This window comes from Macrosteles quadrilineatus, unplaced genomic scaffold (assembly GCF_028750875.1).
Source record: "Macrosteles quadrilineatus isolate MER2022 unplaced genomic scaffold, UCM_ALF_1.0 Scaffold_9__3_contigs__length_116548681, whole genome shotgun sequence".
NCBI lineage: Eukaryota > Metazoa > Arthropoda > Insecta > Hemiptera > Cicadellidae > Macrosteles > Macrosteles quadrilineatus.
The window spans coordinates 70,691,770-70,709,543 of NW_026542602.1; the positions used below are offsets into that span (position 1 = coordinate 70,691,770).

The 17,774-nt window shown below is 38.1% G+C and overlaps 1 protein-coding gene across 1 annotated transcript; it reads right to left on the minus strand.

Annotated features, from left to right (window-relative positions):
* Window positions 1-957: 957 nt before the first annotated feature.
* LOC129004265 (alpha-amylase-like) lies at window positions 958-12,571 on the minus strand. Its single transcript, XM_054432780.1, has 11 exons — window positions 12,483-12,571; window positions 10,404-10,589; window positions 10,095-10,240; window positions 8,405-8,549; window positions 7,278-7,390; window positions 6,536-6,666; window positions 5,828-5,953; window positions 4,511-4,620; window positions 3,541-3,739; window positions 2,916-3,034; window positions 958-1,205 (listed from the first exon to the last, which is right to left on the minus strand). Exons 1-11 carry the CDS (start codon window positions 12,537-12,539, stop codon window positions 996-998), a joined length of 1,542 nt encoding a protein of 513 aa, XP_054288755.1. The 5' UTR covers window positions 12,540-12,571; the 3' UTR covers window positions 958-995.
* Between the last annotated feature and the right edge of the window lie 5,203 nt (window positions 12,572-17,774).

The window sequence follows — 17,774 nt, forward strand, 5'->3', positions numbered from 1 at the left end:
GTACAAAGTTACAGGGCATAAAACTCTATTTTAACACATATTCATAGTGATTCAATAACTCTTCAGGGGGACGTCCCACAAGGAGTCAGAAGAAAATCTTAAATGGAAGCAGGTCAATATGCACATCAAATTAAAGGTCTTTTTTAGTAGAATACAATGTTGCAAACTGCACTTCAAAAGGTTGATCCTGCGCAAAATTACAGTTGTTCAAAGATTCATTTAATTTACATTGCTATTATACGCTTTCTCCTCAGGGGGCACAGCCCTAGGAATCGGAAGAAAATTGTTAACGTAAGAATAGGTCGATATGCACATCAAATTAAAGGTCTTCACTTTTAGATTACGATGCCGTAAATTCATGCAAGCTCAAAAGAATGCCTGAGTAAAAAATGGCAGTCGTTCAAAGATTTAAAATGGCGGATTCAAGAAATCTTTGAACATATCTGCCATTTTGCGCAGGATCAACCTTTTGAAGTGCGGTTTGCGGCATTATATTATACTAAAAAAGACCTTTAATTTGATGTGCATATTGACCTATGCTTCCATTTAAGATTTTCTTCCGACTCCCTGTGGGCCGTCCCCCTGAAGAATTATTGGATCACTGAATATGTGTTAAAATAGAGTTTTATGCCCTGTAACTTTGTACCAAGTATTTTAGCTCTATCTGCATTATTTTTTAAAATATTTAACCGTTCCGGGACTTTTCTACCACACTGTATAAAAGTTTGCATTAAAAATCCTTTATATAGAATGCATATCCCAATCGTATTTCTGAATAGGACAGAAGAACAATTAAATAATGTTTTTAAATTACAATGAGATCTGAGATCACATCAGGGAAGGCATGAATAACTGAAAAATTAATAACTGGCAAGATCAGATTTTTCCACCATTCAATCCGATTTAGTGATTATCAAGAAACAAAGTGAGAAAGTCAACAATGATAAATTCCATGTGTCATTTATTTGTATTTCATACATTTTCATTTGTAGAAATTACATCTCAGTTTTCTCCGAATTCCCATCTCCGTACACAGTTCCAGATTGAATGTGGATTGCTACAACACCGTCATCAGTACTTGCGTTCTCTGGTATAACTATGTTTGCTTTTCCGTCTTTTTCAACTTTTATTGTTTTGCCAGAACACCCTGTAGTTGTAAATTCTCCAGATATGATATCACAATATTCTCCCTCTGGCAGGCATGTCTGAAATATCGTTAACATAAACATACACTCTGCTTTATTTTATTAATAAAGTTTTGTGGAAATGTTAAAAAATACATTTACCTACGGTTTTTTTAACTAGCCGTCCTAGATCAGTTCTCAGAATTGAAAAGATCAGTTGTTTGTATCAGTTTAATCATTGTTAATGAGTTGGTACAATGAGTCAATCAGTCGTTGCATCACTGTCAGTGGCAAAGAAAAAAGGTTATAGTACATGAAAACATATGAGTAGTGATTTTTAGTAATTAAAAACGGTCTCAGCTTGTCATAGGAAAAGTAGTGTATGCAACTCGCACAAATAGACCAAACGCGATACCGGTAGTTGTGTAAACTACTATGTTTACATGTTTTAAATTATGTTTTCAGATATGATTTTAAAACAAAGAGATACCCTAATTGCACATTCTTTTACAGGTCTTGACGAAACATAGAAAAATAGAAATTGACTTAAAGAAAACCAAAATCTGCCCTCTTGTAACAAAATGGCGCCCTAAAACGTTTCAAATCCAAATAACCATGAGGGTGGCAAAAAAATTAACTTGCACCCCTTTGAACTTTTAGCTATTTCAGATATTTGAAATTGGTTTGCGGCGAATTGTTTGGGTATAAAAGGCTACAATAATTATGGTCAGTTTTGAAAATTTTGCCCTTAGGGGTAGTGGGGGGAGGGGGTTGTGGCTCAAAGTTTTCAAATAGCAAGTATAGTTGAGTTTTGTATCATTTTACATGTCTTGACAAAACATAACAATTAAAATAAAGAAATTAGAAATCTGATAACAAAATGGCAGCTAAAAATGATAAGCCAACGGTTATTAAAAGTAATTTTGAACTGCCATTTCGTTATTAATGGTGCGATTCTATTTTCTTTATGTTAATTGTTATGTTTCGTCAAGACCTGCAAAATGTTACCAAACTCGTTTATACTTGCTATTTGAAAATTTTGAGCTACCCCCTACTCCCGCTACCCCTAATGGCAAAATTGTCAAAACCGACCATAAATATTGCAGCCCTTCATATCCAAAACATGTTGCAGCACACCGATTTCAATCTCAAATAGTTAAAAGTTAAAGGGGGTGCAAGTTAATTTGTTTACATGACTTGATAATAGTGCAGTGTCATCAGCGAGTGTAGCAACTAAATGTGACGTTGAGGAATATAGGGATTTCTTATGTGTATATCAAATATATCCAGGGGCCAAGGACACTCCCTTGAGGTACTCAGACTTTGTTTGAAAAAGTCGATTAGTTAGATATGATTTTAGAAGGTTATACAAATATTGAGGGAGAGAATTCAAACAGAAGTCCAAGAACTGTAGATGGCCGCAGGAAGCTAAAGGCCAAACATTTTGAGAGAAGCAATGATTATTTTTGCTCGTGAAACACAATATTTTCCCAACCACCATAATTAACTTATTATATCACAACAATTACCGTAACTTTTTAGCTGTATATAAAACTACATTAGTTCATGTTATTTGCTTACCAGATGATAGTGTTTTAGAAAAACACCAACAGTAATATCAGCTTATTTAACGTGCGGGAATAGTCATTCGAATGAGTGTGGGAATGAATAATGTGGAAATAGGGTATTGGGTACTGTTGTGATGTGACCATTTTCATCTAATGGTTGGAAAATCTTATAGTCATTGGAGAAGTAAGTGGATCGGAATAATACTTTTCTCAGTGTCAATACCTGGAGATTCTCATTTAATTTGACAGAGTCCAAGTTGAAAGCCACAAATCCTTTGTTCCCTCGACAAAATGCAATTTGATTTTTCTCCTTGCTCCACCACCAATTTATCACTGGCGTACCTAGATAAACATTAAAAAAATTGTCATGTTAATGTTACTGCTTATAATGTATAAAAAAAACAAAAACATCTTACTCCCTGTCCGTTGCTTATTCTTTGTATTTTAATCCACCCGTCCCATTCTGAAACTTCTGTGAGGCTATTTCTTTCATCCACCACAATCCTGGTGAATCTCACCCTTATGGTACGATTAGTGTCAGGAAAACGATGTGAAGGAGAATCGACGCTATCGCCAAGTATGAATTCCATTGTGGTTTTAGCTTGTTTCAGATTTGCAGCTCATTTGGCCACAACTTAAATTTACACAGCAGGTAATACTTTTAAAAATTTTCATAGTTTCCCAATTAACGGTCATCATGGTGAACCTAAAGTAATAGAACAGTTGATAGAACTGTCTTGGTTTAAATAATGGATTTGCATATTGAAGTATGTATGCACAATACCAATTTAAACAATTCCTTTATGACAATTTTATTATCAGTTCCTTCTTATTTTATTCCACTCTACCTTTGACAACGTTGTGGAATTCCACTGCGTTGTATATCTGGCGCCACCGATGTTGACACTCCCAACCGTTGGAACAAATGTTTCTCTTGATAGGACGAGGGGGCAGATCAGGTGGGCCTTGATGGTCATCTTCGAACGAGTAACCCGAAAATATATTGGAAGTGTAATCTGCATGAGCCAACATGAAAATCACTGCCATCTGTGAATAGGAATAAAAATATTTGAAGCTACTGTTTCTTAAAGTTGTAGGATGACATTTTGGGTACGATTCTGTTTCACTGACTAGACATTTTGTATAACAGAGTATCTCTTACCTTAGTGTTATGAATAAATTTAAAATATGACATATACACCACAGAATGTGAGTTCGCTTTTATATCTGAAATCCTGCTGGTGTTTTATGTGATGAACTATTAGTCCGTGATGTAGGGAATAATCGTGAAATTCTGATATGTTCAGCATAAAATTAGATATAACACAACATTTTCTCCATAAGAATAGCACAGGAAGTCATAAAATAGCGGATTTTGTTTACCTCAAAACGAGTAAACGTGTTATATCTTGAGGGGGCTCTACTCGGCAGCCTGAATTTTAATTCAAGATGGCGGATTATATGGATTTAAATAGTTCAGGATTGAACATGCCTCTATTGTAAAAGCTCTCAACATTCGAAAACTAATTTGTTTCCAATGATTATGTGCTTTTGCTATTTACAAAAAGCAGTGGTGAAGTAGGTTAGGAATGCATGGTAATGTAGGTGGGTTTCCAAACTCTTCTTTTTCCAAGAGTCCTATGTTCTAATCATATGTTAGTCATTCTTTGGATAATGTTAAGCGTCCACAATCTGCACAATTTACGACTACACCACTAAATAGTAAAAATTAGTAAAGTTCAATACTTATGAAATATAACTACAAAATAATTAATTTCTCTTAAATGTATCAGAATTAATAACACAATCGACTCTAACCTTGTACACTTTTGATTTCTTGTAGCTTAGATGATTAATGTTTCCTTCCGTGATATGATTTTCAACAAACACAACCAGTTGTCGTTTTGGTAGGATACTTTCTTCTGAGCCTGGTTTAGATCAAACAAACAACAATATTGAAATCTGTTTTAAATAGGTTAGTGTGCCAATATTAAAACTAAATATATTTTTTATTATAAAAAATGAATACCAATAGATATTGAATAACATGTTCTATGGTTTTCTACATGTATGTAGCACAAAAAACATACAAATAACTTTCGGGGTATTACATAACATGTTTTCTATCGTGTCTAGTTCACGAGATATGAACGATGTTCTAGAACGCAACTCAGTGCATCTTCCCCCCCCCCCAAGGTTGTGCACCTACAACGTCGGTTTTTGTCATCCTCAAGATGCCCCCAACAACAATCAAAAGTCAAGAAAAGTTACACTTTCAGTGCATACTCAACCCCCTACCATGATTAGTTATAGGATGAATTAGTAGAATGAAGTGAGGTGATCTGTGTAGCTTTGTTTATGTTACTGACTAACATCATCTTGTCTTCTATCAGTCAGAATCATTTTTTTTACACTAGCGTCTCGGGGTCCTGGTCAAAAACCGATGAGAACCTCTTTCGCAAAAGAGTGGGGGGCATGACGTCACCCTCTTCTCTTGAGGGAACACCATTACCGCAACAATACGAAGTGCGTCCATCAGTGTTTGTGGTGTAGGGGATAGAGAACTCGGCTGATGTCCAAGAGGTATTCAGATTGAATCCCACCGGTGACACTAACTTTTTGTGAAAGATTTTGCTTAGAATGCGAATACTTGTTAACTTTACATCTTTTTGTTAGAATTTGAGGCATTTATAATTTTATTTTATGAACAGAACTATTTTTTGGAGTAAACCATCATTCAATTTTTATTTTATATCTTTTTTATATTATCAGCAAGTTTGGTTAGTAATCAAACAAGCTAATCAAAGTAGCTGTCGGTGTTTGGTTATGACAATTGAATTTTATAATATTAAAAAAATTATTTTATAATTTTTCTTAAATGGACGTGAGGGACACTCCCACAATCCCCCACTCCTTCGCGGAAGAGGTTATCATCGGTTTTTGACCAGCCCCCTGAGACGCTAGTATTTATTTACAGCCCAATGATGAGACAGCTGTGTCCAGTTTCAAACCACCAAGCTACTGACTTTCTGAGACATTTCTATTGTTAGATGAGCTTTTTAAACTCAGCTAGCTTGTCTTAAAACTATAAAAATAAGTATAAACAAACTGCTAGGAAAACTAAACCAAACAAACCAAAGTTCTGAAGATCTTTGAGTTTTTTGTTGCCTAGGAAAAACTCCGCCAACTGATGGCCAAACTTGTAGTTTAAGACTAATCCTAGTGGGGTGTACTCCTCATACTTTATTGGATCCTCACCCTCTGTGAACACATCATTGATAAACATCATCATAATATCAGTTGATTTTCACATCTGCTCTCGTTGAAGGTGGCATTAATCTATTATAATTTTTTAACTTTAAGGCTTACAAAGTTACAATTCTGGTAAAAAATATTCCCACTCCAACAAACCTAAATTAAGTGAGTTCCAATTTGTCTAAATGGATTTTAACTGAAATATTTCTTTATGAACGAGTCATATTTGTTCACCTTATACAGTAAATTAACATTAGATTTAACAATTAAGCAACAAGTTTGCTTCTACGTGGAAGGGAAAGGGTGATTTTGATCTAATGTTAATGGTAGAATAAAATGGACAAATTTTCAGTTTTCTTTTTCTTCTGGGAATTTTAAATTTACAGATTATTTTTACTTTCCCCCTCCTATAGCTTGTATATGGAGAAAGTATTGTTTTTGTCAACATTTTCGAGTTTGAGGTTTGGATGGATATCTGGTTATATTCTAGCCAAAGTGTTGTTAATGAGAAATTTGCTCAACATTGACTTTGTAGGCTGTAAGATTGACTATTAGTTAAAATAAAATTTTTAACGGCATCTTGCAAACCTAAATCCAGGAGCTCCTGGTATATCAAAGGCCTAGTCTCTGCAGGGAAACCGTGTTCTGTGTTGAGATAATGCAGTCTCTGGTAGATCACTGACAAGTTATCAGCAGCCGTAAAACTGGCCAAATTTATTCTGAAAAATTTGGTAAATCATGTCATCATACAAACCGATAGAATGTAGCCTTTATTTATAGAGACAGCAAGTTTTTATCTATATTTTTAAGATAAGTTTTCATAATGCTCAGAATTCTTAAACTACAGACTACGGTATTCATAATTACGGTAAAGCTCCATGTGATAAAGTTTAGAAAACAGAATCAACATTTTGTAAAAACTCTTATAACTTATCCTTTGGTTAATGGCATTCCTGCATCTGACATGTATACATCTCATAATTTCTTTTTCTAAAACTTAACACTCCGTGGCCCAAGCCTGTGTTGTGCCTCCACTCAAGTCCTAAGTCCGAAATTATACTAATCTATAAAGTGCGGCCTTGCTCTACTTCTTTGGGAGTCCAGGCTGATTGTAAGGTAGAGACATATTAAAATCATGAAAATATACATACCTAATATGGCACATTAAAATGTAATTCCTATTATGAGATGTATAAATTATACTACATCTTGTATAATTCCTTTTTCAACAAAACAATTTATCTTTTATTGCATAGCATATGTATTATACCTATATGTATAATGTACATACATGTGAAAGCTATTACACAAGTAAAAGAGATTTTTTTACCTAAAACCAGCTACCCCGATTTCTATCAAGTGGTTTAAATGCTCCACAATCTTCTCCCTTACATATTCAAGAGACAGGTCTAAGTTATTCACACTACCTTCTGCACACTCTGTCTACAAAAGCAAAAAAATGTAAATCATTTGTAGTAAATATAAAATTTAGAGTAAAAATATCAATTATCTGTACTTCAGTTAGCAATTCCATAAAGATTTTTTTGTGAGTGTAATCATAGACAAACAGAATAAATAAAGACTGTCAAAGGAAGGTTCCGCGATGTGCCACTCGGTGTTCGATTCGCTGCCATCGTTGGTTCCTCGCCGACTCGCCGTATGCTATCAGCTACACGGCAATCCTAGCGGCTAACCGCTAGCTTATCCTAACCGCAGCACAGCTGACGGTCTATATTTATTCTATTTGTCTATGGTCTAATATATAGGGTTTCCCGCAACTCTCAGGACACATGTATATAGCGTTATTGCGTTAGGTCAAGACAAACACATTTCACCATAGGAAAATGGTCTGTGTGGTGCCTAGTTTACCGTCTGTCTGTATTTATGTGTTTTTTACAAAGAAATTAATAACTCCTAAAAGGTTTCAGATACAGTGTTGATATTTTGCAAAAAATGTTTATCTTATTAAGACCTATTTTGTTTAAAATTATAATAAAAAATCATAAACCGTTTCAAAATGGCGGACATTTAAAATCTTTATTGTCAAATTTAAATTTCACAAAACTCGTTAACTATACAAAACAATTACACAAGACAAAAAAGTTGGTAAATTTTATGTAGTTTTCAATAATACCTTATTTGTTAAGAATGGATATACATATAATAACAGAGAAATGTGTTCTTTTCATAATGCACAACCACTTTTCTCCATTTAAACAATGTTAATACTCCTTTTATATTGTCTAAACATCTTTCCAATCACACGTTATACGTCAATCAGGAGTTTTAAAACATAACAGCTGATTGTGTTTTTGTTATTTATAAAAGTATTGTTGTCTGAACATTACTGCAAGTCTTGTTTCTTCAAAGTTTTTTTTCTTGTGTCTTTCATAAGTCAGGACCATTTATTGAAACCTCAATGATCAATGACAGCTGGACCACAATTCCTAAACATACCTCTTTTTCACAACGTGGATGAAAGTGTTCTTTAGTGTATGGAACGCTTGGGTAATACTTGTCTTCAGGGAAAAAAGATGAACCTCCCACGCCATCTCGGTCAGTAACCTCTGTCATATGGGTGATTATAACATCGACAAACACCCTGTATAAACAAAAGAGATTTATGGTGTTTCTATTTGTATACAAAGAACCCATTTTTTTACCTTCGCCCATGTAATCTTTTCTTTTAACATGAAACTTGAAACATTTAAGGTTTATTTTCATGTTACTGTATTACTGTCGTGGACGTAATTGTAATTAAAAATGCTCTTTACCATCAAATCCAGACCCTTTGATGAATGTCCCGTTGAACTTCCCAACCTCAAGGATTGCCATTTCAAAATATAGCATAAGGCAAAGCACCCATCTTTATTAAGATAGCTGCTATCAAGTTCTAAAGGAGAGGTGCATCCTCTAGTCGTTCTTGTTTCAACAATCTCATTAGGCCGGACGCACACAGATCAAGCATTTCACCTGAAGCAAGTGTTGCGAGGCAAAATGTTTTGCTGGGTACGAGCACCCCATGTATTTCAATGGGACGCCGCACACTGATCAAACAAACGTTGCGAGGCGCCTCGCAACGCCTTGAAACATTTGAGCAGTTGCTCGACGAATGGATCCCATACAGCACAATGTTTGATGTTTCAAGGAGCAAAACGTTCTGCGCATGCGCCAAATCCTTTCTAGCTAGTAAAGCTTAGTGGCTTTCAAAATTCAATTGACCGTTTGTTGATTAAAAAATAACTCTTCTTTGAAAAATTTTAGAAGTTGCGTTACAACTTAACAAATATATTTTGAATTTATAATGAACAATACTGTTGTTTAATTTTTCTTGCTACCATTTTGGTAGTCATGCAAAGTAGTAAAATAATTAAGAAATTACCAAGGTTACTCAGTTCATTAATCATTACCTATTTATATAACCATCATGACACTATCCAATAATAATTTCTTACGGTATTTAAAACACCCTTTCTATAAAATAGTATAGCATTTATTCGACAATAATTGTAAAATTTCCCTGGATCTGATTTAATTTCTGAGAGGAAAGCTGTCTATTAACAGATTGATAGGGTGAACCCAATGTTGTCTTTCTATTTAGTCCAGCATTTTGCAAAAACTGACATACAGCAATAGTCGACTTCCTCGTCACATATGTTAAAACAATACTGCAGTATAAGACCAGTAGACATAATATGTAATTCTAATATTTATTTTTCTTAATTTTGCTTGAAACCAAATGCTGAATCATGCTTGAACCTCCCGCACATTGGAGAAGCAAATAAACAAAACGCTTCAAGCAAATCGTTGTGCATTTTGCTTCAGGTGAAATGCTGGATCAGTGTGCGCCCAGCCCTATGAATTTCTTAACTTTCTGCTTTGAAGCAAAGTCTCAATCTGAATACCAGATGATCCCTGTCCACTTACTGTATTCGGAATTGCCAAAGTCCTTGGGTTACAAAATGTACCGAGGATGAATTTAGATACGCGAAGGTGTAGTACTAGAAACTATCCAACAACAATGACTTTTGGAAGCTCTATAAATTCATTCAATGCCAGAGTCATTTGTTTATTTGAATGTTATTTCTTAAAGAATATCATAAATAAGTTTAAGGGTTTCTCCTTTTTTAACCAGAGTAATACTGACCTGACACCAACTTTGTTGCACCTTTTAACCATATTTCTCAGCTGATTCTCACTCCCTGAACTGCTTATCAGCTGATATGAGACCACTTGGTACCGGTACCTATCCCAGAGCCCATCTGGCTTAACGTGCTCAACAGGGGGAGAGATCTGTAACAATGGTGGAGAAAGGATAAAGGAAATTTGAGAATTATTTGCTCTATTTATTTTAAATTAACCAATAAAAAGTGTATTAATAAGTTTTATTATCCGGGAATAAAACATTTTTTGTTAGACATATAATTATGAACATAAGTCAGAATTACAAACTTACTTGGACACCATCAAATCCTTTTTTGGACAAAAACTGCTCACATTCATCGGCAATATCTGACCATCGCCACATGAACAAATTTGCGATGACACCACTCTTCAGTTCAAATGTTTTCCCATGGCGAGGACTGGCTGGTTTTTCATTTTCTACATCTACAGGGAGCGTATAACTGTCTATCTTCCCGGCCTGAAAAATGTTTGGTTTATAAGAACTTTCCTTATATGTTCCTTATATGAGAATAAAATGTTCTACAGTGTTATTAACACATAAATGTCCACACTTTAGTAAAAAACGGAGAATGATACAACTGTGTAGGTCTCAGCTACACCCAGACCTAGACACAGGACTAATTTACTTTTTCGTTTGATGTTATAATATAGGCCAAAAACCCAATCCTTTCAACATCTCATAAAAATAATAAAGGGGTCTTTATGAAATTATGCATACGATTCAATGATTCAAATATGCTTCTCATGATATTCTTATGGAAATTAAGTAAACTTGTAGTTTACTGATCAAGGGTAGACTTCTGCAGAGAACCTACAATATATTATCATAGTAATAAAGATATATCGATTATATAATTTTGTTCTATTGTAACCACAAATACTATTATAAAATGCCAATAAACATAAACAAATTACGTTTTTGGCCCGAAAGTAAACAAAACCCTTATACCGATAGCATTAATTAACATATAGTTTTGTTTACTTTCGGGACAAAAACATCATTTGTTTATGTTTATGATCCACTAGCTGTACCCGCGGGCTTTAGCCCGTTTTACTTCATAAGTGAGCTCGTTCGCATGGCTCAATCACGTCCTGGTTGAAGTTTGTTCGCTACGTTCATTCACCTTTAGGTTAGAGCTCGTTCGCTGCGCTCACTTGCCTTCAGGTTAGCTCGTTCGCTACGCTAACTCGCCTCCAGGTTGAAGTTTGTTCGCTACGCTCACTCAGCTGTACCCGCGGGCTTTGCCCCGTTTTACTTCATAAGTGAGCTCGTTTGCATGGCTCAATCACGTCCTGGTTGAAGTTCGTTCGCTACGCTCACTCACCTTTAGGTTAGAGCTCGTTCGCTGCGCTCACTTGCCTTCAGGTTAGCTCGTTCGCTACGCTAACTCGCCTCCAGGTTGAAGTTCGTTCGCTACGCTCACTCACCTTTTGGTTGCAAATTAGCTGTTGTCATAAATTAAAAAAAAATAATAGTGCTGCACCCTGTTGGTAATCCTTGTAAGTTTTTAATGCTTTTGCATATCATAGAACCAACTTTTTAGTTGAAACAGCAGACTAAATTATTTAATTCCCTTTTAATATGAATACTCATAAGGTTAACATGGGGAACTATAGAGCCACTGGGGCGGAGCCCGAAAGGATTTTTGAGATAAGAATATGCCTATATGTTAATCGGGAATGTGAGCTATCATCATGCCAAATGTCAGCAAAATCCGTCCAGTGGTTAATGCGTTTACTTGTCACAAACATACATCCATACATCCAAACTTTCTCATTTATAATATTAGTAGGATAACAGTATTTTTATAGTATTCGTGATTGTAACCATCAATTTCAAAATTGGTTTGTTTACGTTTTTATTGATATTTAATGAATAAAATTATCAACATAAAAACATAAAGACAATTTATTATATAAAATAATATTATTATCGAACCAGATAAATATTGATATGTTTCGATATTTATTGTTATTCATTATATAATATAATTATAGGTCCTCTGCGGAAGTGTACCCCCATATTATTATGTTGAATGTATCAGAACCCTTAAACTATCAAACAATTTAATTTCTAATTTACTACTAATAATAATTTCTAAGTTACTACCTAAATTTAATTGGGAGACTTGCCATGATACAATCATAGGTCCTCTGCAGAAGTGTACCAATATTAGCAAACCTATTACTTGTTAAGTCGAATGTTATTTAAATAGAAAATAAATGTCTAGTTTATGAAAATATTTTTGTATGAATCCATACGAAATGAAATTCTTAGTCTGCAGGTTTGCTGGTGGTTGTTATTCAATCTGATGAAGTTATTTAAGCTGATATTTATCTTAAAACTCACCAATAACAAGAACAATGTCAGTTGTGATAAAACTACGTGCAGCCGTGTGAACGTCATACTTGCCTTGCTCCAACTAACTAGTTTGTAAAACCATCTGGCCATTAATACTTGTCACATGACAAATTTTGATGGACGATTACAAAATTCTGCAAGTTGATATTTTGTTGATTTTACCAACAATTTTGTTCACACTCCACAAATTTAGCAAGCGAGCGAAACGTGTATAAATTGTACCTGTTTAACCAACAAGCATCAGCAGGCCCGGTCTGGCTCCGTTGGAGGCCCTCGGCTAGATGGTGATTTGAGGCCCCCCATCACCGGAAATAAAACAAGGACCATTTGGGTCCTCTCATGGCAACAATAGTTTGCTGCATGCGACTAAGGTGGTTTTAGATGCTTTACAACTTTTTTGGTTGAAATTAATAATTGCATAATTTCTGTCAATTAAAAATCGTTCAACAGTCTAATGTATTTTAAGTTAAGTGCTTGTAGGCTTATAAAAAACTTCTGATATTTCCGCCTACCTGTTTGCAATTTATCATTGTTTGCAGAATACTTTCTTATCAAATGGCGACCTTACAAAGTAAGTATTTTAAGCCAAGTATGAATGGAGATGAGTGTTGGAAATGCAGCCAGCTAACCATAATAAGTTCAAACTTTTTAAACTTTGTTTTATTTCGAAAGATTTCCTCTCCTTTTTTGTTTTACTTGTGCCACTGCACTCAGTGAAACTAAACTTGTAGTTTATCGTATTTTGTCATATTAAAACTGCTTTTGCATTAGGTCAAAATCCCAATCTGTCAATTTGTCAATCCCTTTAACAGAGACTATGTTTTCAGTACTGGCTGTATTATTTGACTCAATGGGATTTTGACTTACAGACACTGCAAACATTGTACTTAACATTGTAGTTTTTGATCTATTGGCATAAGTATAAATTAATTGACCTAGCGAAAATTTGACTTCCAGCAACATTCCCAATAAACCTACCATATAGTTGTGTAATAGCTATTTACCTTACAAGTGTAGAAAAGAAAGAGAGTTTTTACATCACGCAGGTGAATGTTGTGCAACGAGCGGAAGCGAGTTGCATAATTCACCTAAGTGATGTAAACACGCTCTTGCGTAACGTGTAACGTACAAGATTTTACCTGACCCGACAATATACAGGGGGTTACGTACAATATTTTTCACTATCCATTTCACTCATCTTCTAACAGTAACGTTCTTTTACGAAAAAAAGCTAGGTTAGGAAAATTCTTTAAAGCATAACAATAACATTCAAGTGCACAGCTGATTTCTAGCGTTGAACTTGGCTCCATAGAGGTATATTTTTTTAAGTTGAGCACTCAATGTTATTTAAATGCTGGGTTTCATTACCTCACCGAGTGAGTTTTTGAAACTTTACTTCACTCATGAAGTAAAGAAGTTGTATACATCACGCTTGGGATAGGGAAGTTTAACATGGCGGGTTGGGTAATAGCTATTTGTCTTACAAGTGTGCGACGCTATTTTCTGCACCCGAGAAAATATATTAAAAGTGCAGTCGCAGTCTCAACCGTTTGCCGGGGATAGCTCAGCCTACGATGGCTGGGTATTGTTCCAGGGTCTGCGATAAGGTCAGGGAAACCACTAGGCCAATAGCCGGGTCTAACCGGTATAGGACTGGCTCATACACGGGCACTGTGAACAAGTCAAAAACAAGTCACCACAACAAACGTGCAATAATCACTACCAGGCCTACGCCGATTCTCCACACTCCTAGGGGGTCGTTGCTGACTACGCGACTCGGGCTTCGTCCTAACTATCCAATAGTTAAGCCCAGAGTGCCTAAAACACGGTGAGTTATACGACGACTTGCCAATAAAAACCACAACGCGTGTTATCACCAGGCGGGGTCTACTAGGCCACTATAATCCAATACACAACTCTAATGCCCAAGCTAAGAATCAAACAGTTCACTCAATAATCGTACCACATAATAATATACAAGTACACTATAGGTAGAGTGACTACACCACTAGTAGCTGGTCTCAATAAATACCAAGCCAAACAAGCAAAACTAAATGGCAATTGCACTATTAAAATATTGAGCTACTTAGTAGCAGATAAACAAATATCAAATACGTTCCAAACACTAGATAAATATATTATCTGATAGCCGGTACTCCGCTATCCAAGCTACCAAGCTAACGTGTTGGATTACTAAGCAAGCTGTTCAGGTTAAATTAAAATAATTAAATGATTAATCAATACCAACCCTACTGCTACTACCACTACTGCTACTATATCAACGTTATATTGCTTAGCCGGGCTTCTGTTAATAGGCTAATAAAACTAGCTACTAGCCTACTGGCCTCGTGCTTCCAACTACGCACGCTAAATCGTGCAGCCTAGGTTTGTCGGGCCTCCGAGTTATTAGTAATATAACTAACTCTAGGTACAACGCCAAATAATATCTACTACAGTCAATTAATTATATTATTTGCGCTCTAGCACCTGCCCAGAACCATCAGGAATACACTTTAATATTATTCCTGACTAATATAAATCCTAACTATCGTCAGGCTTTGACTAGCACGGTTACAACTCAACCAATGAAATCAGAGATGAATGTTTTGGTAACAACTATCAGCTCTTAAACCAAAATGTAAGGAACGTCGTCCACTCACCAATAGTGGGTCTGTACCCAACTTACACCAACACTCGGCGCGATCACACCACCAGCATACTCCGACACTACTGTCACGTACACCACTGGACGTCTCACTAGACATACGACACCAACACTCACTTCTTGACTGTCCGAGATCCACCGCTAGAATGTCCTTCCTATACTGTCCTGAAGATCTAGGATATCCCAGGCTTATCGGCACTGATAAGCCGGGTCAAAGGGCGCTCGCTAGCCTCGCTGCCGCCGCTCGCTCACCTCAACAATCGGTGCGCGGCCAAATAGCAAAAATATACCCCCCTAGGGAAAATAACTCGTTACATCCCCCACTTACATCGGGATGAAAAAAAAGAAAACGGCCAAAAAGAAAAAAAAATCTTTGAACTCCGGCCAAAACAAAATACTCCGGCTCTTAACCCAATGATTCCTCTTTTACCACGGGTCTCAAAGCAAAACAAAGAAAAACTCTTCTACTCGCCACTACCAGCCAACGTGGTGCTGAATGATTTGGCATCAGGAACCAGACGGGGATTTCCATTGCAAGGGCCTTCGGGGTCTTCGTCACCAATTTTGACACTGTCTATGCGGCCACCTTGGCCAGAACAGTCACCACCCACGCCCATTCTTATCACCTCCGTCACGACCGTCACAAGTCCGAGATGTCGTATGACATCCATACCCAAGATCATGTCTGTGGTGAGAGTGGGGACGTACAAGGCATCTCCCATCCACCGTCTTCCCGCAGCTTCTCCTGCTAGCCGAAACGAATCCTCGGCCCTCGACCGTGACCCATCTGCCATCCTTAGAGGAGAGGGTTTCTTAAAAGGTTCTACCCCCTGGTGTTGAAGATGATCGGCGACTTCGCGCCCAACCAGGTTAACTACGGACCCAGTGTCCAATAACGCCTTAAAAACGCTGCCCATCAGCACAACTTCAACAAAGGGCCTTGTCTCCGAAATCAGCCGGTTCTCGTCTACTCCACCAACCAGGCTGTTTAGTTTTCCGAGCCACTCGGACCACTCTTCTGAGGTCGTTCGTTTTGGGTGGCCTTGCCCAGTTGACCTCCTGATGTCTGAGCTGGCCTGCCGTTTCCCGCACGACATCCACACCGATTCACTGTCATGCCGGGTTTGCCACATCCATAACAGGAGACGGTCCTCGGCTTGCCACATCCTTTGGCAAAGTGACCAGTCTCCTGGCACCTAAAGCATTTCACCGTCCCCTTTGGACCCTCAGGCGCTCTAGCTGCTGTCACGGGCCGTTGACCGTGGACCCTATCCGACTTCGAAGCACCCGCCCAAGCGACTCAGCTTCCGGAGATGGTCTCTCGAAACTCCGCTTCTCGACTGCGGCAGTTTCGGCGCGCTTCTCCGCCTTCTTTTTGGGCGTGTAGGCGGTTTCCAAAACCAGCGCTACGTTCGGAGAAGGAGGAGGTCGGAAGGCTGCCTTCTCGCGCATATAAGCCTCATAATCTTCGGCCAACTCAACCATCTCGGCCAGGTTCCTGAAGTCACGCCGGCGTACCATAAGTTTGTATTCCGGACGCATGTTGCTGTAGATTAAGTCTAATCTACCATGCTCCGACAACGTACCGCTACGCCTAAGCAAGGTACTTATGGCAACAACGTAGTCCCGGAAGTGCTCGCCTTCACCCTGTGTCCTTTTTCGGATCTCCTCATCCAAATTCCTCTGATAACCAGGTGGAAGGAACTGGATCTCAAATTGATGCCGAAAAGCGTCGAATGAATACAGGAGCTCCTTGCAATTCCTGTACCATAGAAGCGCTGAGCCTTGCAACAGCTCCGGCAGCGCTCTGAGCAGGTCCTCTGATGTTAGAGAGTACGAGACCATCAGCTCTTCAAGGCGCTCCAGGAACGACACAGGGTCTCGTCGGCCATCAAACCTTAAACCCCACTTCCGTACCGTGTTGCATACTTTGGAGCAATCCTTTGGCTCCACCCTGCTGGCCTCATTTGAGAGCATATCCGAGCCCCGTGGCAGCTCCAAGCTAGAAGCCGGGCTGGTCTCTCAGAACTATCATTGGGCCGCTGCCATCCCTCGGGTCTACTAGGTAACCCAAAGGTAGGCATTGGAGCAGCCACAACAGGGGACGTAGGGTTGGCGGGTCTTCCGAACCCATAGCCGACCTCATTACTCGGCGAGCCCCTCGCCTGTCGCACCACCAATGCAAGTTGTTCTCGAAGAGTCCGGGTATCAGTCTCCAAAGACAACCCAAGAATCTCTCTGACCGCCTCTAACTCCCTGCTAAGTCGGTCGGATTCCGTATTACCCAGTACCTGAGGTACGGTTCTCTGGGGGTCAGGAAGCTCCACAGTTGTAGTAGCGGGCGGTAAATATGTCGGTGCAGCAGCCCCAGCTGTACACAGCCTATCATCGCTGTACCGACGGGCATTCCGCTGCTTCCAAAACGACGAAAATCTCTGCCGTAATTCAGCAGAAGTCCCAGTGGTCACCAAACCATACTGGTCCATCGTCCTCATGAGCTCCCCTTTCGAGAGGTCATATATCCAACCCACGCGACCGTCCCGGGGCTGCGACCCCAAGGACATAGTCGCTGGCGCGGAATAGGTCAAAGAAGTTGTCACCGTCGTAGCCACGAC

Bases quoted from the DNA above. Each gene is read 5' to 3' on its own strand.
- LOC129004265 (XM_054432780.1), bottom strand. From the start codon at position 12,539: ATGACGTTCACACGGCTGCACGTAGTTTTATCACAACTGACATTGTTC. The intron at 8,550-10,094 runs GTCAGTATTACT...TTGTTTATACAG, and splicing joins TGCAACAAAGTTGGTGTCAG to GGTGTTTGTCGATGTTATAA. The intron at 1,206-2,915 runs GTATTGACACTG...ACGATATTTCAG, and splicing joins AATTAAATGAGAATCTCCAG to ACATGCCTGCCAGAGGGAGA.